At 42.7% G+C, this 24,388-nt stretch overlaps 1 protein-coding gene across 2 annotated transcripts in view; it reads right to left on the bottom strand.

Moving 5' to 3' along the window:
- Positions 1-299: 299 nt before the first annotated feature.
- Positions 300-24,388, bottom strand: part of si:ch211-127i16.2 (probable flavin-containing monoamine oxidase A) — a 42,266-nt gene continuing 18,177 nt past the window's right edge. The window contains exons 8-12 of one of the 2 annotated variants that reach the window (XM_046370039.1): positions 22,098-22,198; positions 18,164-18,322; positions 9,608-9,694; positions 6,399-6,499; positions 300-1,070 (exon numbers count right to left, since the gene is read on the bottom strand). In XM_046370039.1, the coding sequence (XP_046225995.1) occupies positions 737-1,070; positions 6,399-6,499; positions 9,608-9,694; positions 18,164-18,322; positions 22,098-22,198 (782 nt within the window). In that variant the 3' untranslated portion in view covers positions 300-736. The remainder of the gene's footprint in view (positions 1,071-6,398; positions 6,500-9,607; positions 9,695-18,163; positions 18,323-22,097; positions 22,199-24,388) is intronic. The other variant, XM_046370040.1, reaches the window with a different exon arrangement.

The raw sequence follows: 24,388 nt of genomic DNA on the forward strand, positions 1-24,388 counted from the left end.
GAGTCAGAAATCTTGCTTGTTTGTAGGTGACCAAATACTTATTTTCCACCATAATTTGCAAATAAATTCATTAAAAATCCTACAATGTGATTTTCTGTATTTTGTTTCTCATTCTGTCTGTCATAGTTGAAGTGTACCTATGATGAAAATGACAGGCCTCTCTCATCTTTTTAAGTGGGAGAACTTGTACAATTGGTGGCTGACTAAATACTTTTTTGCCCCACTGTATCTGTGTTATTTTCATATTCATATTTTCATTTATTTTCATTTTACACTTTTTTTACATTTTAGAATTTTTCTTCTACTTTGACATTAGAGTTTTTTGTGTCGATCGTTGACCAAAAAATACAATTAAATCCATTTTAATCCAACTTTGTAACACAACAAAATGTGGATAAAGTCAAGGCTGTGAAAACAATTTCTGACGGCACTGTATGACTTAATACGACTGTAGGGAATGTTCACATATAAAACCCTTTACATATAATTGAATTTACTTACAGTACAATGCAGTCCAAAGTAAACTTTTTTTTCTGTATAGTCTCACCCCCACCCACCACCACATTCCACTGTACAAGCATTACATTTCTTTAAATGAAAAATGTCCACCAGGCAAACGGTGTTAACCATACTGTATGTCACAGATAATTCAATCATATTTAACATCTTTAGATATCTGTGAGCGGAGGCATTTCCCTGTCAAGTGGATGTTTTTCCAACACAACAGCATATTCTATTACCACAAAGCAAACCTTCGTAGCACTACCTGCCGAGCCTGTCCAATCCAGTCTCGGCAGAGCTGTGGCTGAGCCAATAGTACAGCAGTGGCCATGATGAGCGTGGTGAGGATCAGAGCCCTGCGGAGATGGGATGTGGAAGGTATGTGTTGCCATGATCCAGACTCATGGTTCTGGTTCTGGGCAGCCTGCACAGCCTCCTGCTCCTCCTGGGTCAGGGTGAAAGGGCACAGCCTGGCTAGGACTTCTAGGGCTGCCCTCTGACCTGACTGAATTGCCCCATCCATATAGCCACACCACTGGGTGGCCGTCTCTGTGCCGGCCCAGTGGATCCTGGGAAGGAGAGTTCATTTTATTTGTTTATTTAGATCCCCATTGACTTTTGCAGGAGCAGCAGCTATTCTTCCTGGGATCCACAAAAAAAACACAAAACTTGACAAGTAACAAAACACTGATAGAAGGACAGTCACATACAAATTTAAAATACAACAATATACGAACAATACAACAGAAAAATGTAACAATAATACAAACACTACAACCCCCCCAAAATAATGTTGTGTTAGTGTGTGTGTCCCCTCACAGTCCCTGCCGTTCCATTACATATATATATATATATATATATATATATATATATATATATATATATATATTTGACCCGTTTTTCTCCCCAATTTCGTGGAATCCAATTGTTTAGTAGCTACTATCTTGTCTCATCGCCACAACTCCCGTACGGGCTCGGGAGAGACGAAGGTTGAAAGTCACGCGTCCTCTGATACACAACCAACCAAGCCGCACTGCTTCTTAACACAGCGCGCATCCAACCCGAAGCCAGCCGCACCAATGTGTTGGAGGAAACAGTGTGCACCTGGCCACCTTGGTTAGCGCGCACTGCGCCCGGCCCGCCACAGGAGTCGCTGGTGCGTGATGATACAAGGATTTAGAAGGGAGTTCCATGCGATCACGGCTCTATATAATACTGTGCGTTGTCGTGAATCTTGGACTTGGGGACTGTGAAGAGACCTCTGGTGGCATGTCTTGGGCGTACAGTATGTATGGGTGTCTGAGATTAATGTTATTTGATTATGCATACAATCTGGAATTTTCATCACAGTAAATATGTATCATAAAAACTAGAAGAGAAGCAGTTAATCTCTCGTCAACCCTCAATCAGGAAACACTGGCATGCATGTTGTTGACCTTAGTTCTGTATGTGCAGTTAAAGCCATGTTGCTCTCTTTTGAGCCAGATTCAGCTTTTCTTGGTATTTATTTGCTGCACCAGACCATATTACTGGACAGTAATCAAGATGGGACAAGACCAGAGCCTGAAAAACTAGTATAGTTGATTTTTGTGTCACATATATATATATTGTTTATAACAGAAATACCCCTCCCCATCTTCACAACAACATTGACAATATGAGTTGAGCATGATAATTGACCACCAAATGTTATACCTAAGAGTTTAATGTCCTCACCTGTCTCAATGGTCACACCCTTTATGCACAACTCCAGTTAAGGCTGAGGTCTTAGAGAATGTCTTGAACCAAATACACTACATTAGCAAAAGTATGTGGACACCTGCTCGTCAAACATCTCATTACAAAATCATAGGCATTAATATGGAGTTGGGTCCCCCTTTGCTGCTATAACAGAATCCACTCTTCTGGGAAGACTTTCCACTAGATGTTGGAACATTGCTGTGGGAACTTGCTTCCTTTCAGCCACAAGAGCATTAGGGAGGTCGGCACTGACGTTGGCCAATTAGGCCTGGCTCGCAGTCGGCATTCCAATTCCTCCCAAAGGTGTTTGATGGGGTTAAGGTCAGGGCTCTGTGCAGGCAAGTGAAGTTCTGCCACACCGTTCTCGACAAACCATTTCTGTATGGAACTCACTTTGTGCACGAGGGCATTGTCATGCTGAAACAGCATAGGGCCTTCCCCAATCTGTTGCCACAACGTTGGAGGCACAGAATGGCTAAGAATGTCATTGTATGCTGTAGCGTTAAGATCTCTCTTCACTGGAACTAAGGGGCCTAGCCCGAACCATGAAAAACAGCCCCAGACCATTAATCCTCCTCCACCAAACTTTACAGTTGGCACTATGCATTGGGGCAGGTAGCATTCTCCTGGCATTCACCAAACCCAGATTCGTCCGTCGGACTGTTTGATGGTGAAGCGTGATTCATCACTCCAGAGTCGAATGGTGGCGAGCTTTATACCACTCCAGCAGATGCTTGGCATTGTGCATGATGATCTTAGGCTTGTGTGCAGCTGGAAACCCATTTCATGAAGCTCCCGAACTAACAGTTATCGTGCTGATGTTGCTTCCAGAGGCAGTTTGGAACTCGGTAGTCAATGATGCAACAGAAGACAGACTAATTTTTACGCACAACGCGCTTCAGCACTTGCCGGAACCCGTTCTGTGAGCTTGTGTGGCCTAAAACTTTGCAGCTGAGCCGTTGTTGCTCCTAGACGTTTTCCACCTCCCAATAACAGCACTTACAGTTGACAGGAACAGCTCTATCAGGGCAGAAATTTGACACACTGACTTGTTGGAAAGGTAGCATCCTTTGACCGCGCCACGTTAAAATTCACTGATCTCTTCCGTAAGGCTATTCTACTGCCAATGTTTGTCTATGGAGATTGCATGACTGTGTGCTCAATTTCATACACCAGCCAGCAACAGGTGTGGCTGAATAAGCCAAATCCACTAATTTGAAGGGGTGTCCACATACATTTGTATATATAGTGTAGCTACAATGCTTTTAGTTATAGATGTATTTAAGACCAGTTTATTATTAATCCCCCATTCTGGTAAGACTATAATTCATTATCTAGAATGTCAGTGAGCACACTGGCTTTGGATGTAGATTATGGAATCATCTGCATTCACAGTTATCACTCCCTGCCAGCTGTCTTCACACTGAAATGTTTACCATGCTTATTTCATTGCTTGCCAATGCTAAATAGGAACAGATTTCAACGATGAGAGTACAATCCTGAAACAAGCGGGGGTGATTATCTGTGACATCAGAGTGAAAGTTAATGAGAAATGACACCTGCACTTAGAATATGCTTCAAAGAGGACAACGTGTTATTTACTTCTGATTGAGATGATTTGCTAATAGAGAGCCTGTAGCATAAAGCCTGTTGTAGAACAATCTGATCTAAAATGTGATTAGATACTATTACATGACTCTGAAGAGAAAACAAAAAAAATGACTCTCAACATCTTTGAATAAAAACACTATCCAGATGTTCCAGCAGAAACATGTTTACTCTGCATGCATTATGGATGTGCAGGCTGACTTATGCCTGAACACCTGGGTCACTTTACCCACAGTGCTTTTCACCAACTGAATGGGTCTCTCTCTCTTCCGATATAAATATAGATATAAATACAGATCACTTACATGTGAGCGGAGGATGTTTGTGTGTTGGGCTGTTCATCCTCAGCAGACACAGAGTTATAATGAAGGGTAGAACAAGAGTTTGTTCAGCACAATAACAAACAGTGAACATCCTCTGGTTAGGGCTTCCATTCATTGGGGAGCTCTTTAAAGTCATTACAGTTTCTTACATAATTTAAAAATCTTCTTACATAATTTAAAATCTCCTCTAATTATTTATCCAGGTAAGTTGACTGAGCACCCATTCTTATTTACAGCAACATCCTGGGGAATAGACAGCACCCTACACAGGGCAATGTCCCAAATCACTGCCCTGGGGCATTGGGACATTTTTTTAGATCAGAGTAAAGAATTCCTCCTACTGGAACTCCAAAAGCTTCTGGTCTCCCATCTAGGGACTAACCAGGCCCAACCCTGCTTAGCTTCAGAAGCAAGCCAGCAGAAGGATGCAGGGTGGTATGCTGCTGGTGATCCTGCAGTGATCTTAAAGCACCTCGTGGGTCTGGATGAGAGATATGGGAGGTTTGGGTAATCCACTGATTCTGTTGTGTTCTATATGGGTATTGCTGCTTGCATATAGTGCATTCGGAAAATATTCAGACCCCTTGACTTTTTTCACATTATGATATGTTACAGCCTTACTCTAAAATTGATTAAAAATTAAAAATCCGAATCAATCTACACAAAATACCCCATAATGACAAAGTGAAAACAGGTTTTTAGAAATGTTTGCAAATGTATTAAAAATAAAAAGAATAAACAGAAATAAGTATTCAGACCCTTTGCTTTTTTGACTCAAAGCTCAGGTCCATCCTGTTTCCAATGAGATGTTTCTACAACATGATTGGAGTCCACCTGTGGTAAATTCAATTGATTGGACATGATCTGGAACACACCTGTTAATATAAGGTCCCAGAGTTGACAGTGCATGTCAGAGCAAAAACCAAGCCGAGCCCTGAGACAGGATTGTGTCGAGGCACAGATCTGGGGAAGGGTACCAAAACTGGCTGCAGCTTTGATGGTCCCCAAGAACACAGTGGCCTCCATCTTTCTTAAATGGAAAAAGTTTGTAACGATCAAGACTCTTTCACCCGGCAAACTGAGCAGTCAGGGGAGAAGGGCCTTGGGTCAAGCTTGTAGCGTCATACCCAAGAAGAATCAAGGCCGTAATTGCTGCCAAAGGTGCTTCAACAAAGTACTAAGTAACAGGTCATTATACTTATGTAAATGTGATTTTACAGTTTGACATTTTTTATGAATTTGCAAACATTTCTAAAAACATGTTTTTGCTTTGTCATTATTGGTTTTGTGTGTATATTGATGAGGGGAAAATAAGGATAAGGCTGCAGCGTAACAAACTGTGGACAATGTCAAGAGTCTGAAAACTTTCTGAATGGACTGTATGTAAATTGTATACCGTAGTATTTAATATAGTTTAAAAAGTGTTGTGTTTTTGCGGACTAGTGTTTCTTTTCAGATAATACTGTAGTATTTAGTGTCGTATACTACAGCATTCTATAATAAGTACTACACACGATCGAGGGATATTACAGTGTGTAGTATAATATTCTACAGTATACTACAGTTTACTATAGAATTCTAAAGTAAATACTGTACTATTCTAGAGTAAAACGGTAGTCTTTTTTCATGTGTGCTCTTTCTCTCTACATCTATCTTTCCCTCTCTCTCCATCCCTCTTTCACTATCTCCCTAACTCTTTCCCCCTCTCTTCCCCTCTTTCCGTCCTTTTCTCTCTCCATCTCTCTTGTCCATGGATGAGCATCCGTTCAGCTGTGTGCGTCTCCTAACAAGCCATTGCAAATTCATTATGTGACCGTCTTCCCAAGAAAGTGATGTCCCCTCCGACCCCACATCCATTTTCCTTGGACCTCGATGAATGTCTCATAGTGAAGAAGTAATCACTCATATTGTTCTCCTTTATGTTAGTTCAGGTCGTTGCTCAGGGGTTAGCTGGTGCTGGTGCGGATTTGTTATGGGGCCATACGGTGGTTACAGAGGCTGATTGTGTGTGTGTGTGTGTGTGAGAGTGTGTTATAGTGGAAGGAAAGAGCATAGACAAGATGTGGGTGGTGAAAGAGCGGGGTACAATAGCGGTCGTTGGTAAATATAGACAGGGTAGATATGTCAGTGGCGTTACGTGCAGGTAGGATGGTGCCGATGAAGAGGAGGGATGGAGGGGACTAGAGGAGAGGTTTAGAACAGTAGCAGCTTAGCAGGGTTTATTACCTGCCACAGGGCGTGCAGAGGCTGGGGTGGTAATATGTCAGCAGCCCCGGTGCCATGACATTAACAGGACAACCCCCGCTGTACTCCTCCAAGGCCCAGTCCTGACAACACAGAGCAGAGCACATCTGGAAAACACAGTCCTGCAACACAACGACCAGCGGAGCACATCTGGAAAACACAGTCCTGCAACACAACGACCAGCGGAGCACATCTGGACAACACAGTCCTGCAACACAACGACCAGCGGAGCACATCTGGAAAACACAGTCCTGCAACACAACGACCAGCGGAGCACATCTGGAAAACACAGTCCTGCAACACAACGACCAGCGGAGCACATCTGGAAAACACAGTCCTGCAACACAACGACCAGCGGAGCACATCTGGAAAACACAGTCCTGCAACACAACGACCAGCGGAGCACATCTGGAACACACAGTCCTGCAACACAACGACCAGCGGAGTACATCTGGAACACACAGTCCTGACAACACAGAGCAGAGCACATCTGGAAAACACAGTCCTGCAACACAACGACCAGCAGAGCACATCTGGAACACACAGTCCTGCAACACAACGACCAGCGGAGTACATCTGGAACACACAGTCCTGACAACACAGACCAGAGCACATCTGGAAAACACAGTCCTGCAACACAACGACCAGCGGAGCACATCTGGAACACACAGTCCTGACAACACAGAGCAGAGCACATCTGGAAAACACAGTCCTGCAACACAACGACCAGCGGAGCACATCTGGAAAACACAGTCCTGCAACACAACGACCAGCGGAGCACATCTGGAACACACAGTCCTGCAACACAATGACCAGCGGAGTACATCTGGAACACACAGTCCTGCAACACAACGACCAGCGGAGTACATCTGGAACACACAGTCCTGCAACACAACGACCAGCGGAGTACATCTGCAACACACAGTCCTGCAACACAACGACCAGCTAAGTACATCTGGAACACACAGTCCTGCAACACAACGACCAGCGGAGCACATCTGGAACACACAGTCCTGCAACACAACAACCAGCGGAGCACATCTGGAACTCACAGTCCTGCAACACAACACACAGCAGAGCACATCTAGAACACACATCTAGAACATACAGTACAGTCCTAGAGACAACAACACGTCTCTATTTACCACAACAACACACAAACACAGGCTTCTCTGTTCACTACATACAACACAACAGTTTTTATGTTAATGTGTTTAATGTGCTCGCATGTTGAAATTAATAAATTACTGAAAACCAGAGATAAGGTAACAAGGTTTGTGTTTTTTCTCTGTAAAATTACACAGCTTTTTCTCTGTAAAATGATGTCTCAACGCACCACACCTCTTCTAGGTTACCCAGGTATGTCATATTCCCTGGTACTTCATTTACATTTACATTTACATTTAAGTCATTTAGCAGACGCTCTTATCCAGAGCGACTTGCATTTGTAAATCGGGAGATCCCAGACCCCATAGTGAGCATGAGATGGGGGTTATCTGGAGCCAACAGCCTACTATCTATGGGTGTGAAACAGACAGCTGATTAATTCAAAGCAATTTCGACGTCACTGCAGAACACCCGCCATGGTAGGCTATACTCTATAACATGCCCACGTACTCCAGTAAAGCTATGGTGCTTACACAAGTCAGAATTTCTGATAAGCGACATTTTCAAGACATTAATGTACAGCAACATACATCAGAACACCTGCCATATGCACACATACTCAGCTGTAGGGCTTACAAGACTTGAATTTCATATCATTTTCCAGACATCAATGTAGCGGTAGAACAAATATCACAATATCTGAATAGAACTTCAACTACAATAAATCAATGTAGACGACAGAAGAACACACATACTGTATGAGAATATATAGGCCTCCTGCCTACGTGACAATATCCATATTAATTTCACAGTACAGAATAAGTTTGTAAAGGAAAAAGATGTTCCTACCTTAGCTTTTAAAACCTCCCACAATGACTCTCCCCATGTCAAGTCCATTTAACTCCCTACAGTCGATTTCCCCCATTAGCGGGCCTGTCGCTGTACAGCCCAGCTTTGAATTTTGCATGAGTGGAGGCGCCGGTGGTGATTTGTTTTATTTGTCTTTCCCACATTTCAACTTCAGTAGTGAGATGACTAGCCTAGCTACGTGACACGATTACGTAGGGACCTCTTCATTAGCTGACCATCACTACCAAGACAAGACCTGTGCCAGAGTCAGTTACTTACCCCACCGGCCCTCCCCATAAACTCTATGTCTACAAATAAGAGAGCAGGTCTGGAATCAGTGTGGCAGGATAGGAGGATTCCCACGCTTTTTTCTACAGTACGAACAGTGAAATAATGAATCAATCTTGCTGCGAGAGATACTGGATCCGGTGACGGAACGAACTAAGTCAAATCTGAGAGGTGCCGGATCCTTTTCCAACAGGATCCGGCTCAAATGAAGCACTAATAGTCCCCCTGTGTTGTGTGTGAATCCATCTGTCCACTCACTTCCTCTCTCAGTCGTCACTGTATCTCCTACTTGTTGATATCCATCTCTCTATATTGTTTCTCCCTCCAGAGTCTCGTAACTAGTCAAGCAGGGAAAATCATCACCCCCTCATGCCCTTCCTAGCCCTGGATTCCTCAGAGGCAATTCTTCCTCACCACTCAAAGCTTAAGCGCATGAAAATCCGCCCAGGGAGCAGAATGCTAACATATTGTAACAGACAACATCTGTCAGGCCAATGTGCTCGTTTGTCAATCTTGGTAGTGTGTTGTGTCACGGCGACAAGCGATATGTGTGTTTTCTACTTCCCTACAAGACCGACTAGTCCCAGGGAAGCAATTGACCCTTGCACTTCATGCTGCTCAAATGTTCTTGCTGGAGAGATATTATGAGAAAAACCAGTGTGCAGTTGTTGAGGCAGTTACTAGCCAGGGACCATGATAGCAGACGGAACAGTGGGTTTAGTGGAGAGGCTCCAGTCTACTGCTCATCCAACACAGTCCCAAAGTTTCCCAGTGTCTTTAAACCAAAGCTATTTCTAACTATATAAAGAATATCATACTAGGCATATTATTAAATACAAAGAGGTTTAGGGGGTTATGCAGCCACTAAGACCCAACATTCAAGTATGACTGTCCTATTCAGGCTTGACATTCTATGACATTTATATCTAGGCCAATTAGACACTTACTTTCTCCTCATAGTGGATGTAGCTAGCAGCCTCCTCTCCCAGGTATTTCACCAGGCTGAGAATGACAGCATCCCTCCTCTCGCTCAGCTGAACAGGAGGAGAAATGAGAGTCTTAATCCTGAAGCTTTGAATTCACTCATCATGCACAGAAATATGCTTGGCCTGTTAAAATATGAATGCAATATATGAAGCCCCTTCAAGCTGAGGTCCGCTGGTGGACTATCGATGTGAATGCCTCATGTCTCTGGTTGAGTTATAGTAGGAGAGACAGAGTGTGGAGACCAGAGTGCCACAAGTCCACGTTCAACACAGCACAGAGGGACAGACGTTGCCAGATTATAGTATTCCTCTAAAACTCCATTTCATGACATACGGTATAACGTATCATTATATAGGTTTAAACTTGGGGTTACTTCAGACAGTTAACATGTCTCCTCTGCTTTTTAACCCTGATTCATGTTTTTTTTATGACTATACACTTTAGGAGCAACAGGTCATGAATAGTTCAGTGTCCATAATGAATTAACTAGCCTTCTACTACGGTATGAATGTTCACTATCTAAGAAATGAAAGATCAAGGCTCAAGTCCAACATGTCCGTGCTGAAATCTTAGCGACTTCAACGCGTGCCTCCGAGCTCCAGTATCAAACGTAAAATCAGCCCTGATCTGTTTCACCTGTTTACGTGCTGATGTGCGTTTTGTTGCAAACCTTACTTTGCTACCTGCCAACTTCACGGTTTTTACTTTTTAATTACCGTTTATATTTTTAGTTTGAGTTTTTCCCTCACTCAACTTTTTTCATTCAACTTTTTCACTCCGGATGCTTTATCTGGATGTGGTATGTCAGGACCTCCACCAGCTCAAGCTAAGTAGTAACATTAACATGATGCCTTCTAATTGCAGTCACTGTACTCATAATATACAGGAAAACGATTGCCTTATGGAGAGGATAGCTGTGCTGCAAGCCCAGCTTCAGACGCAATCGTTAGGCAATGGTAATTTAAGTGTAGGAAAGATAAAAAGATAGTAGTATAAATCCCCTCGCACAGTCCCTGCAGCTTGACAATTTTCTCATGGCTTCTGAAAGGAAATGCTGTAGGTAAGCTACACCGGTGTCGCTTATTCAGCCAACAGAAACTTTCAACCGGTTCTCCCCATTAAGCAGCGAGTCAGAGTCAGAGGCCGAGCCTTCTCTGGTGTCTACTCCTCCCGTTACGGGGTCTGAGATGCCGAAGCCTCCAACCATGAGCTCTGACAAATTGAAAACCCTAGTCATTGGAGACTCCATTACCCGCAGTATTAGACTTAAAATGAATCATCCTGCGATCATACACTGTTTACCAAGGGTAGGGCTACCGACGTAAAGGCTAAACTGAAGATGGTGCTGGCTAAAGCTAAAACTGGCGAGTGTAGAGAGTATAGGGGTATTGTTATCGACATCGGCACCAACAATGTTAGGATGAAACAGTCAGAGGTCACCAAGTGCAACATAGCTTCAGCTAGAAAGATGTGTCGGCATCGAGTAATTGTCTCTGGATCCTTCCCAGTTAGGGGGAGTGATGAGCTCAACAGCAGTCTCACAACTCAATCACTGGTTGAAAACTGTTTTCTGCCCCTCCCAAAAGATAGAATTTGTAGATAATTGGCCCTCTTTCTAGGACTCGCCCACAAACAGGACCAAGCCTGGCCTGTTGAGGAGTGACAGACTCCATCCTAGCTGGAGGGGTGCACTCATCTTATCTATGAACATAGACAGGGCTCTAACTCCCCTAGATCAACAATGAGATAGGGTGCATGCAGGCCAGGCAGCAGGCTGTTAGCCAGCCTGCCAGCTTAGTGAAGTCTGCCACTAGCACAGTCAGTGTAGTCAGCTCAGCTATTCCCATTGAGACCGTGTCTGTGCCTCGACCTAGGTTGGGCAAAACTAAACATGGCGGTGTTCACCTTAGCAATCTCACTGGAATAAAGACCTACTCCATTCCTGCCGTTATTGAAAGAGATTGTGATACCTCACATCTCAAAATAGGGCTACTTAATGTTAGATCCCTCACTTCCAAGGCAGTTATAGTCAATTAACTAATCACTGATCATAATCTTGATGTGATTGGCCTCACCTCCTGGTTACACTAGTGACCATATCCCACGTGCATGCTGCAAAGGCAGAGGTGTTGCTAACATTTACAATAGCAAATGTCAATTTACCAACAAACAAAAAAATTTTTCGTCTTTTGAGCTTCTAGTCATGAAATCTATGCAACCTACTCAATCACTTTTCATAGCTGTTTACTGTTTACAGGCCTCCTGGGCCATATACAGTGTTCCTCACTGAGTTCCCTGAATTCCTATCGGACTTTGTAGTCATGGAAGATAATATTCACATTTTTGGTGACTTTAATATTCACATGGAAAAGTTCACAGACCCACTCCAAAAGGCTTTCGGAGCCATCATGGACCAGACCTACTCACTGCCACAGTCATACTCTGGACCTGGTTTTATCCAGTGGAATAAATGTTGTGGATCTTAATGTTCTTCCTCATAATCCTGGACTATTGAACCCACATTTATTATGTTTGCAATCGCAACAAATAATCTGATCAGACCCCAAGGATCATCAAAAGTCATGCAATAAATTCTAGGACAACCCGAATATTCCTAGATGCCTTTACAGACTCCCTCCACCTACCAACGGACATCAGAGTACAAAAATCGGTTAACCACCTAACTGAGGAACACAATTTAACCTTGCACAATGCCCTAGATGCTGTCGCAACCCTAAAAACTAAAACCATTTCTCATAAGAAACTAGCTCCCTGGTATACAGAAAATACCCGAGCTCTGAAGCAAAGCTTCCAGAAAATTGGAAAGGAAATGGCGCTACCCCAAACTGGAAGTCTTCCAACTAGCTTGGAAAGACAGTACCATGCAGTATTGAAGAGCCCTCACTGCTGCTCGATCATCCTAACTTAATTGAGGACCATAAGAACAATCCAAAATGTATTTTTGAAACTGTCGCAAAGATAACTAAAAAGCAGCATTCCCAAAGAGAGGATTGCTTTCACTTCAGCAGTGATAAATTCATGAACTTCTTTGAGGAAAAGATCATGATCATTAGAAAGCAAATTACGGAATCCTCTTTAAATCTGCGTATTCCTCCAAAGCTCAGTTGTCCTGAGTCTGCACAACTCTGCCAGGACCTAGGATCAAGGGAGACACTCAAGTTTTTAGTACTATATCTCTTGACACATTGATGAAAATCATCATGGCCTCTAAACCTTCAATCTACATACTGGACCCTATTCCAACTAAACTACTGAAAGAGCTGCTTCCTGTGCTTGGCCCTCCTATGTTGAACATAATAAACGGCTCTCTATCCACCGGATATGTACCAAACTCACTAAAAGTGGGAGTAATAAACCCTCTCTTGAAAAAGCCAAACCTTGACCCAGAAAATATTAACAAAACTATCGGCCTATATCGAATCTCCCATTCCTCTCCCACAGCTCATTGCCTTCCTGAATAAAAACAATGTATACGAAACGCTTCAGTCTGGTTTTAGACTCCATAATAGCACTGAGACTGCACTTGTGAAGGTGGCAAATTATCTTTTAATGGCGTCAGACCGAGGCTCTGCATCTGTCCTAGAGCTCCTAGAACCTAGTGCTGCTTTTGATACCATCGATCACCACATTCTTTTGGAGGGATTGGAAACCAAAATTGGTCTACACGGACAACTTCTGGTCTGGTTTAGATCTTATCTGTCGGAAAGATATCTGTTTGTCTCTGTGGATGGTTTGTCCTCTGACAAATCAACTGTACATTTCAGTGTTCCTCAAGGCTCTGTTTTAGGACCACTATTGTTTTCACTATATATTTTACCTCTTGGGGATGTCATTCGGAAACATAATGTTATCTTTCACTGCTATGCGGACGACACACAGCTGTACATTTCGATGAAACAAGGTGAAGCCCCAAAATTGCCCTGCCTGGAAGCCTGTGATTCAGACATAAGGAAGTGGATGGTGGCAAATATTCTACTTTTAAACTCAGACAAAAGATATGCTTGTTCTAGGTCCCAAGATACAAAGAGATCTACTGTTGAATCTGACAATTAATCTTGATGGTTGTACAGTCGTCTCAAATAAAACTGTGAAGGACCTCAGCGTTACTCTGGACCCTGATCTCTCTTTTGACGAACATATCAAGAATGTTTCAAGGACAGCTTTTTTCCATATATGTAACATTGCAAAAATCAGAAAAGAATTATGTCCAAAGATTATGCAGAAAAAGTAATCCATGCTTTTGTCACTTCTAGGTTAGACTACTGTAATGCTCTACTTTCCGGCTACCCGGATAAAGCACTAAATAAACTTCAGGTAGCGCAAAACACGGCTGTTAGAATCTTGACTAGTACCCAAAAATGTATCATATTACTCCAGTGCTACCCTCCCTACACTGGCTTCCTGTTAAGGCAAGGGTTGATTTCAAGGTTTTACTGCTAACCTACAAAGCATTACATGTGCTTGCTCCTACCTATCTTTCCGATTTGGTCCTGCCGTGCATACCTACACGTACGCTACGGTCACAAGAACCTTTAAGTATTTATTGAAGACTCATCTCTTCAGTACAGTGCCTTGCGAAAGTATTCGGCCCCCTTGAACTTTTCGACCTTTTGCCACATTTCAGGCTTCAAACATAAAGATATAAAACTGTATTTTTTTGTGAAGAATCAACAACAAGTGGGACACAATCATGAAGTGGAATGACATTTATTGGATATTTCAAACTTTTTGAACAAATCAAAAACTGAAAAATTGGGTGTGGAAAATTATTCAGCCCCTTTACTTTCAGTGCAGCAAACTCTCTCCAGAAGTTCAGTGAGGATCTCTGAATGATCCAATGTTGACCTAAATGACTAAGGATGATAAATACAATCCACCTGTGTGTAATCAAGTCTCTGTATAAATGCACCTGCACTGTGATAGTCTCAGAGGTCCGTTAAAATTGCAAAGAGCATCATGAAGAACAAGGAACACACCAGGCAGGTCCGGGATACTGTTGTGAAGAAGTGTAAAGCCGGATTTGGATACAAAAAGATTTCCCGAGCTTTAAACATCCCAAGGAGCACTGTGCAAGCGATAATATTGAAATGGAAGGAGTATCAGACCACTGCAAATCTACCAAGACCTGGCCGTCCCTCTAAACTTTCAGCTCATACAAGGAGAAGACTGATCAGAGATGCAGCCAAGAGGCCCATGATCACTCTGGATGAACTGCAGAGATCTACAGCTGAGGTGGGAGAATCTGTCCATAGGACAACAATCAGTCATATATTGCACAAATCTGGCCTTTATGGAAGAGTGTCAAGAAGAAAGCCATTTCTAAAAGATATCCATAAAAAGTGTTGTTTAAAGTTTGCCACAAGCCACCTGGGAGACACACCAAACATGTGGAAGAAGGTGCTCTGGTCAGATGAAACCAAAATTGAACTTTTTGGCAACAATGCAAAATGTTATGTTTGGCGTAAAAACAACACAGCTCATCACCCTGAACACCCCATCCCCACTGTCAAACGTGGTGGTGGCAGCATCATGGTTTGGGCCTGCTTTTCTTCAGCAGGGACAGGGAAGATGATTAAAATTGATGGGAAGATGGATGGAGCCAAATACAGGACCATTCTGGAAGAAAACCTGATGGAGTCTGCAAAAGACCTGAGACTGGGACGGAGCTTTGTCTTCCAACAAGACAATGATCCAAAACATAAAGCAAAATCTACAATGGAATGGTTCAAAAATAAACATATCCAGGTGTTAGAATGGCCAAGTCAAAGTCCAGACCTGAATCCAATCGAGAATATGTGGAAAGAACTGAAAACTGCTGTTCACAAATGCTCTCCATCCAACCTCACTGAGCTCGAGCTGTTTTGCAAGGAGGAATGGGAAAAAATGTCAGTCTCTCGATGTGCAAAACTGATAGAGACATACCCCAAGCGACTTACAGCTGTAATCGCAGCAAAAGGTGGCGCTACAAAGTATTAACTTAAGGGGGCTGGATAATTTTGCACGCCAAATTTTTCAGTTTTTGATTTGTTAAAAAAGTTTGAAATATCCAATAAATGTCGTTCCACTTCATGAATGTGTCCCACTTGTTGTTGATTCTTCACAAAAAAATACAGTTTTATATCTTTATGTTTGAAGCCTGAAATGTGGCAAAAGGTCGCAAAGTTCAAGGGGGCCAAATACTTTCGCAAGGCACTGTAGGTCAAAGGTTTGAGTATAGTCTGGCCCAGGAGAGTGAAGGTGAACAGAAAGGAACTGGAACAACGAACAGGCCTTGCTGTCTCTGCCTAGCAGGTTCCCCTCTCTCCACTGGGATTCTCTGACTCTGACTTATTCTCTGACGCCTATTACAGGGGCTGAGTCACTGGCTTACTGCTGCTCTTCCATGCCGTCCCTAGGATGGGTGCGTCACTTGAGTGGGTTAAGTCACTGACATGATCTTCCTGTCCGGGTTGGTGCCCCATCCTTGTTTTATGCCGTGGCGGAGATCTTTGTGGGCCATACTCGGCCTTGTCTGAGGATGGTAAGTTGGTGGTTGAAGATATCCCTCTGGTGATGTGGGGGCTGTGTTTTGGAAAAGTGGGTGGGGTTATATGCTGCCTGTTTGGCCCTGTCCGGATGTATCGTCGGATGGGGCCACAGTGTCCCCTGACCCCTCCTGTCTCAGCCTCCAGTAATTATGCTGCAGTAGTTTATGTGTCGGGGGCTAAGGTCAGGCTGTTTAATTTGAAGTATTTCTCCTGTCTTATCCGGTGTCCTGTGTGAATTTAAGTATGCTCTCTCTCTAATTATATATATATATATATATATATCTCTCTGAGGAGCTGAGCCCTAGGACCATGCCTCAGGGCTACCTGGCCTTGTGACTCCTTGCTGTCCACAGTTCACCTGGCCGTGCTGCTGCTTCAGTTTCAACTGTTCTGCCTGCGGCTATGGAACTCTGACCTGTTCACCGGACGTTCTACCTGTCCCAGACCTGCTGATTTCAACTCTCTAGAGACAGCAGAAGCGGTAGAGATACTCTGAATGATCAGCTATGAAAAGCCAACTGACATTTACTCCTGAGGTGCTGACCTGTTGCACCCTCTACAACCACTGTGATTATTATTATTTGACCATGCTGGTCTTCTATGAACATTTGAACATCTTGGCCATGTTCTGTTATAATCTCCACCCGGCATAGCCAAAAGAGGACTGGCCACCCCTCATAGCCTGGTTCCTCTCTAGGTTTCTTCCTAGGTTCTGGCCTTTCTAGGGAGTTTTTCTACCCACCATGCTTCTGCATTGCTTGTTGTTTGGGGTTTTAAGCTGGGTTTCTGTACAGCACTTTGGGTTTCTGTACAGCAATTTGTGACATCAGCTGACGTAAGAAGGGCTTTACAAATAAATTTGATTGAGCAGATTGTAAGTTGAGAAAACATGATTAATCACATGGGAACCTATTTTCTCTTGGACTGATTCTATTTGATTTGTAGAATCCCACTGATATGCAGTTTTGTTTATTCTTCTGCTTATCATCACAGATGGACTGGCGTGCAATCTGTTTTGTATTTTCTCTTTTCATAATACGTCTTTGAAAGAATACCAATTTGAGTGTTTTGTGTGCTCTTTGTTTTGGGGCTCAAGGATGACACAACAAGAAATAGATTGAGCCTTGCCATTTGATAGTTCACTTGAGAGCAGAGATGCAGCCAGGTGTACCACTTCAAATTTCAGGGCTGAAAATAGGTAGCAGCTTGTATTTAGCCCAAAAGTTGAAGTGAACACTTCAACACTACTGACATTTTTTAAATGGATATGGAGCCACTCATGTTGGCCCATATACTGTAAAAGGGTGACAACACCATTTACCACACTCTGCCAGTAAGCACCCTTCCCAATACTCTTCAGCCAAATGATACCCATTTACACCTTCTCTATTTCCCCACGTTCTTTTTCTCTTTCCCTCTCCACATGTCTTTCACCTGCTGCCATTTGAAGCTGATAACACAGGACTGTGTGAAAGGGATCACTTTATCTGTCGATTTGCTTTTTCTATCACAAACTGTGTGAAAATATCTCACACACATTTACCAGTGGAGTGGAACTGTTTTTTTTCTCTCATTCTCGATCATCTATCTGGTATGTATTTGGTGACAGGTAGTCTACAGTAAGGTGATGTGTGTCCCCGTTTTGCTCTGTACTGTATCTCTGTAGCTGTTGGTGGTGTTATGTAACGAGCCGGATGTTTAATAAAATAATGAAGCCGTCGGGTAATGATCCAATAGATGCCTCTGGGTTCAAACAGGGTGAAAACATGGGCCTCGTTTGCTAGGTTATTCACAGTTCAACAATATCCATTCTTTAATAACATGATCTACGCTTCATAGAAACTCTGACCCCCGGGGCCGTGTTCAGGGAGAGTGTACTCCACATATTGTCTATGCTGTCTTCCCCGTGTCTCCGTCATATGCCTCGTATCACTCCATCCATTCCATCTATCTCTCCATCCTGGTTACCTCTCTGGAGCTCCAATCGTAGGCCTGCACGCCGGAGATGAAGCCCACGAGAGCAGCACTCCCACTGGGACTGGTGCCGTCAAAAGTGACACTCAAGGGACACTCTGCAGAGGGTCGTGCCACTATCTCTCCCGAGAAACCCTTCTCACGCCAGAACGCCTGCAGCAGAGAGAGAAGAGAAGAGGAGAGCGAGCGAGAGCGAGCGAGAGCGAGAGAGAGAGAGGGAACGACAGCTGGATGAGCTAGATGCACTTACCACACACAGATCGCCCCCGATGCACTAGCTAATAGTACACTTGAGGTCTGCGGTTTCCAAAATTAGTGGATTGTAAATGTGTTATGCTTGTTGGGATGAACTTCCATCTATTTAGAAGAGATTGTGCTGTTTTAAATGACTGTGTAAAACCACACTCATGATCATAGCAAAGTTCACACTTTATGACATCTTAGCGCGAAACACAACAAAAATGTAATAGATGCAGCACATCACTGAATCTAATATTCAAAATTCAAGTCAATCTCTATCCTTACTTTGTTCAAATCCTGTCAGAGTGTTTTACCTTCAGCGTGGTTCTTTTTCCACATTTGTCATGTTACAGCATGAATTTAAAATGATTTAAATGGAGATTTTGTTTTACACTGGCCTACACACAAATACCCACAATATAAAAGTTGAATTATGTTTTTCAAAATTGTTACACAGCACAGGAAAAATCCTAGAGGAAAAGTTGGTTCAGTCTGCTTTCCAACAGAGGCTCGGAGATAAATTCACCTTTCAGTAAGACAATAACCTAAAACACAAGGCCAAATATACATTGGAGTTGCTTAACAAGACAACATTGAATGTTCCTGAGTGGCCTAGTTACAGTTTTGTCTCAAATTGGCTTGAAAATCTATGGCAAGACTTGAAAATGGCTGTCTCGCAATGATCAACAAACAACTTGACAGAGCTTGAAGATTTTTTAAAGAATACATTTTTCACATTACAAAGAATTCTGTGTAGATCGTTGACAAAAAGTGACAATTAAATCAATTTTAATCTCACTTTGAAAAACAACAAAATGTGGAAAAAAGTAAATGGGTGTGAATACTTTCTGAAGGCACTGTAAAATGGATACTGACAATATACAGTGGGGAAAACAAGTATTTGATACACTGCTGATTTTACAGGTTTCCTACTTACAAAGCATGTAGAGGTCTGTAATTTTTATCATAGATACACTTCAACTGTGAGAGACGGAATCGAAAACAAAAATCCAGAAAATTACATGGTATGATTTTTAAGTAATTCATTAGTATTTTATTGCATTACATAAGTATTTGATCACCTACCAACCAGTAAGAATTCCGGCTCTCACAGACCTGTTAGTTTTTCTTTAAGAATCCCTGTCATGTTTGTCATTTATTATCATGTCTTGTCCCTGTGCTCCCCATTCTATTCGTTTCCCTCTGCTGGTCTTATTAGGTTCTTTCCCTCTTTCTATCCCTCTCTCTCCCCCTCCCTCTCTCACTCTCTCGCTCTCTCTTCTCTCTATCGTTCCGTTCCTGCTCCCAGCTGTTCCTATTCCCCTAATCATCATTTAGTCTTCCCACACCTGTTCCCGATCCTTTCCCCTGATTAGAGTCCCTATTTCTTCCTTTGTGTTCCGTTCCTGTCCTGTCGGTTCCTTGTTTAGAATTCACCGTGCTGTGATTGTGTATCGCCCTGTCCTGTCGTGTTTTTGCCTTCATCAGATGCTGCGTGTGAGCAGGTGTCTCTGTCAGCTACGGCCTGCGCCTACCCGAAGCGACCTGCAGTCTGTGGCCGCTTCTCCTGTTATTCCCCTCTACAGACTAGAGGATTTCTGTTATTCCCTGTTTGGACATTTCCTGTTAAGGATTCAGGATTTGTCGTTTTCTGTTTGGACTTGAATAAACTCTGTTTCTGTTAAGTCGCTTTTGGGTCCTCTTTCACCTGCATGACAATCCCTCTTGTTCTCCACTCATTACCTGTATTAACTCTTTGAACTTGTTACCTGTATAAAAGACACCTGTCCACACACTCAATCAAACAGATTCCAACCTCTCCACAATGACCAAGATCAGAGAGCTGTGTAAGGACATCAGGGGTAAAATTGTAGACCTGCACAAGGCTGGGATGGGCTACAGGACAATAGGCAAGCAGCTTGGTGAGAAGGCAACTGTTGGCGCAATTATTAGTAAATGAAAGAAGTTCAAGATGACGGTCAATCACCCTCGGTCTGGGGCTTCATGCAAGATCTCACCTCGTGCGGCATCAATGATCATGAGGAAGGTGTCGGATCAGCCCAGAACTACACAGCAGGACCTGGTCAATGACCTGAAGATAGCTGGGACCACAGTTTCAAAGAAAACCATTAGTAACACACTACGCCGTCATGGATTAAAATCCTGCAGCGCACGCAAGGTCTCCCTGCTCAAGCCTGCGCATGTCCAGGCCCGTCTGAAGTTTGCCAATGACCATCTGGATGATCCAGAGGAGGAATGGGAGAAGGTCATGTGGTCTGATGAGACAAAAATATAGCTTTTTGGTCTAAACTCCACTCGCTGTGTTTGGAGGAAGAAGAAGGATGAGTACAACCCCAAGAACACCATCCCAGCAGTGAAGCATGGGGGTGGAAACATCATTCTTTGGGGATGCTTTTCTGCAAAGGGGACAGAACGACTGCACCGTATTGAGGGGAGGATGGATGGGGCCATGTATCGCGAGATCTTGGCAAACATCCTCCTTCCCTCAGTAAGAGCATTGAAGATGGGTTGTGGCTGGGTCTTCCAGCATGACAACGACCCGAAACACACAGCCAGGGCAACTGGGGGAAACTGGCTGTGTGTTTGTGTAAGAAGCATCTCAAGGTCCTGGAGTGGCCTAGCCAGTCTCCAGACCTGAACCCAATAGAAAATCTTTGGAGGGAGCTGAAAGTCCGTATTTCCCAGCGATAGCTGGGAAGGATCTGGAGAAGGTCTGTATGGAGGAGTTGGCCAAAATCTCTGCTGCAGTGTGTGCAAACCTGGTCAAGAACTACAGGAAACGTATGATCTCTGTAATTGCAAACAAAGGTTTCTGTCCCAAATATTAAGTTCTGGTTTATACTTATGTCATGCAATAAAATGCAAATTCATTACTTAAAAATCATACAATGTGATTTTCTGGATTTTTGTTTTAGATACCGTTTCTCACAGTTGAAGTGTAACTATGATACAAATTACACACCTCTACATGCTTTGTAAGTAAAACCTGCAAAATCGGCAGTGTATCAAATACTTTTTCTCCCCACTGTAGTTATGTGTTGACCTTATTGTTGATATTCCCTCTATGTTTACAGGTGCCCAAGAGATCCCACCGTGTATATTATTATTATATTATACAACGGGTGGTTCTAATCCTGAATGCCGATTGGTTAAAACCGCATTCCAGCTGGTGTCTATCCCACAAGTTATAACCTGCTAAATCTATTAAGTTAAAATGCTATTTACACAGTTCCATCTGATTGTGCAATCTACTGTCTTATCATTCCAGCCAGGCAATTTATAAACTTGATCTCCACTATAAAAAAAAGATTATCTCACATTTATTTTAGACTAACATTTTGTTTTTAACAAATCATGTTCATATACAGTACACACTGAGGATATATTTTGAACATTATATGAGAAAAGCCTTGTTATTATCAATGTGTGTCAAGTCTCTTATGAGCCAAAGGTGTTAATAAATGGTGTTATTGACTGTGTGTGTGTGTGTGTGTGTGTGTGTGTGTGTGTGTGTGTGTGTGTGTGTGTGTGTGTGTGTGTGTGTGTGTGTGTGTGTGTGTGTGTGTGTGTGTGTGTGTGTGTGTGTGTGTGTGTGTGTGTGTGTGTGTGTGTGTGTGTGTGTGTGTGTGTGTGTGTGTGTGTGTGTGTGTGTGTGTGTGTTACTGACCATCTGGTAGGTGATGACAAACTTCATCAAGTGCCCAACAGGCATGTTCTGTGTGAGGTGTTCTCTCTGAATGGGTAGAGCAGGTTGGTAGTGGATCTTAGCTGGGGAGACGGAGGAATATATGGAGATTGGGTTCTCAGGAGAAAGGTGATGACTTGTCACTATGCTACAATTGACGTCAGAGGGGAGAGAAAATATGCTGAATCGAGAGGTTGTACCTCTCAGGGTTTTGGAAATCCTAATTCCGGTGGACAACATAGAAACAGTGGAGAGAAATGGACAATGGGACCAGTGAGAGAGAATAAGATAGTGACTGACAATAGAGGTGTAGAGAATTAAGGGACAAAGATAGAGCGAGCGATACAAAAGGAAAAGAGAATACGAGAGTGAGAGAGTGAGAGCGAGAGGAGGAGAGGAATAGATAACACGCATCACTTTGGTTAACCCCTGTATTGATCAGAATGGGCTTTAGTTTTTGAATCATCGACCAGCACTCAGGTAAATTGGATACAATACCCCAGTGACTACCTGCATGCTATCTCAGAAATGGCCCTGCACAGGAAATCCCTGCGATTAAACACTGCTGGGCTGTCGGTTTGCCTTAAAACTGTGGATGCAGTAACCAGTAACGTTATTTACATTTCAAGATCCAACTTGTAGTGTTCCTTTGTAAAGACAGATTGAATAACTTCATCAGTACTGTACTGTCAAGGCGAGGGATATTGAATGTCTCTCACACACTGAGGAGAAGGCAGACAACATTGTCTGCTGTGTCACAAAAGCTTGTGTAAGATGGGAACTACTGTTCTTGAGCTGTCGGTGTCTGTCAGAAACTATAAATGAAGGCCCTTTCTGCTAACAAAACACAATAATAAAACACAAGTTTGAAAAGTGGGTTACACCTTCTCTGACATGAAAATGACAAGGAAATCAATATTTTGGTAAGGTTTTGTTACATTACAGCCACATTTTGTTACATAACATCCTACATACCACGTTATGACAATTCGGGGGGGGGGTTAGGGGTCACTTAGAAATCTCCTTGTTTTTGAAAGAAAAGCCAATTTTCTGTACATTTAAATAACATCAAATTGATCGGAAATAAAGTGTTGACATTGTTAATGTTGTAACTGACTATTGTAGCTGGAATATTTTTTATAGTTTTTAGAAAACCCGTTTGCAATTCTGTTAGCACAGCTGAAAACTGTTGTTCTGATTAAAGAAGCAATACAACTGGCTTTCTTTAGACTAGTTGAATATCTGGAGCATCAGCATTTGTGGGTTCAATTACAGGCTCAAAATGGCCCGAAACAAAGAACTTTCTTCTGAAACTCGTCAGTCTATTCTTGTTCTGAGAAATGAAGTCTATTCCATGCATGAAATTAGCAAGAAACTGAAGATCTCGTACAACGCTGTATACTACTCCCTTCACAGAACAGCACAAACTGTCCCTAACCAGAATAGAAAGAGGAGTGGGAGGCCCTGGTGCACAGCTGAGCAAGAGGACAAGTACATCAGAGTATTTAGTTTGAGAAACAGATGCCTCACAAGTCCTCAACTGGCAGCTTTATTAAATGGTACCCGCAAAACACCAGTCTCAACGTCAACAGTGAAGAGGCGACTCTGGGATGCTGGCCTTCTCCAACTCCTAAGACACCCTGACGTCATCAGATACGCGACACCGGGGCAACTACTATGGGCTCTATTCGTATCATATCTAACGCAGTCTGTTTGTACAGTAAAATGTTTTTACAATTAATATATATACTTAATTCAATCATGAAGACCTCATTCTATCTTAGACTCCTCACAAGGGGCACCATAATGTTGTGTCTGTGACTATCATTAAATGTGAAGACTGTTATTTTCTCTATGTGTAATTATTACTATGTGATTAAACTAGTCATGTAAACTTTAAATAACTAGGAAGTTGGGTCACCATGAGAAAATGTTTATAGAGTCTCTATTTCCCGAATCAACTCTTCAGATATTTTCACATCTTATTGATTGATTAGTCTTCTATTAATGTATCATTACTACCTCATCAGTTCTCATTACTGAACGTCGCAAACCCTTGGATATCTGCACAAACCCTAGCCTAAATGATGAATCAGCAACATACAAAATACATAACAAACTAACGGTAGATATTGGTTACTAACACAATGCATTTATAAGTCCCTAGTGGGCTAAACCAGTATGATGGCTTAGTAGACAAAGGAAAGGGGTTGTGGGATGCTCAAGAGCGGGAAACTTATAGCTAATAACAACACTCATAGAAATTGCTAATA

Source organism: Oncorhynchus gorbuscha, linkage group LG11 (genome assembly GCF_021184085.1).
Source record: "Oncorhynchus gorbuscha isolate QuinsamMale2020 ecotype Even-year linkage group LG11, OgorEven_v1.0, whole genome shotgun sequence".
Classification (NCBI taxonomy): Eukaryota; Metazoa; Chordata; class Actinopteri; order Salmoniformes; family Salmonidae; genus Oncorhynchus; species Oncorhynchus gorbuscha.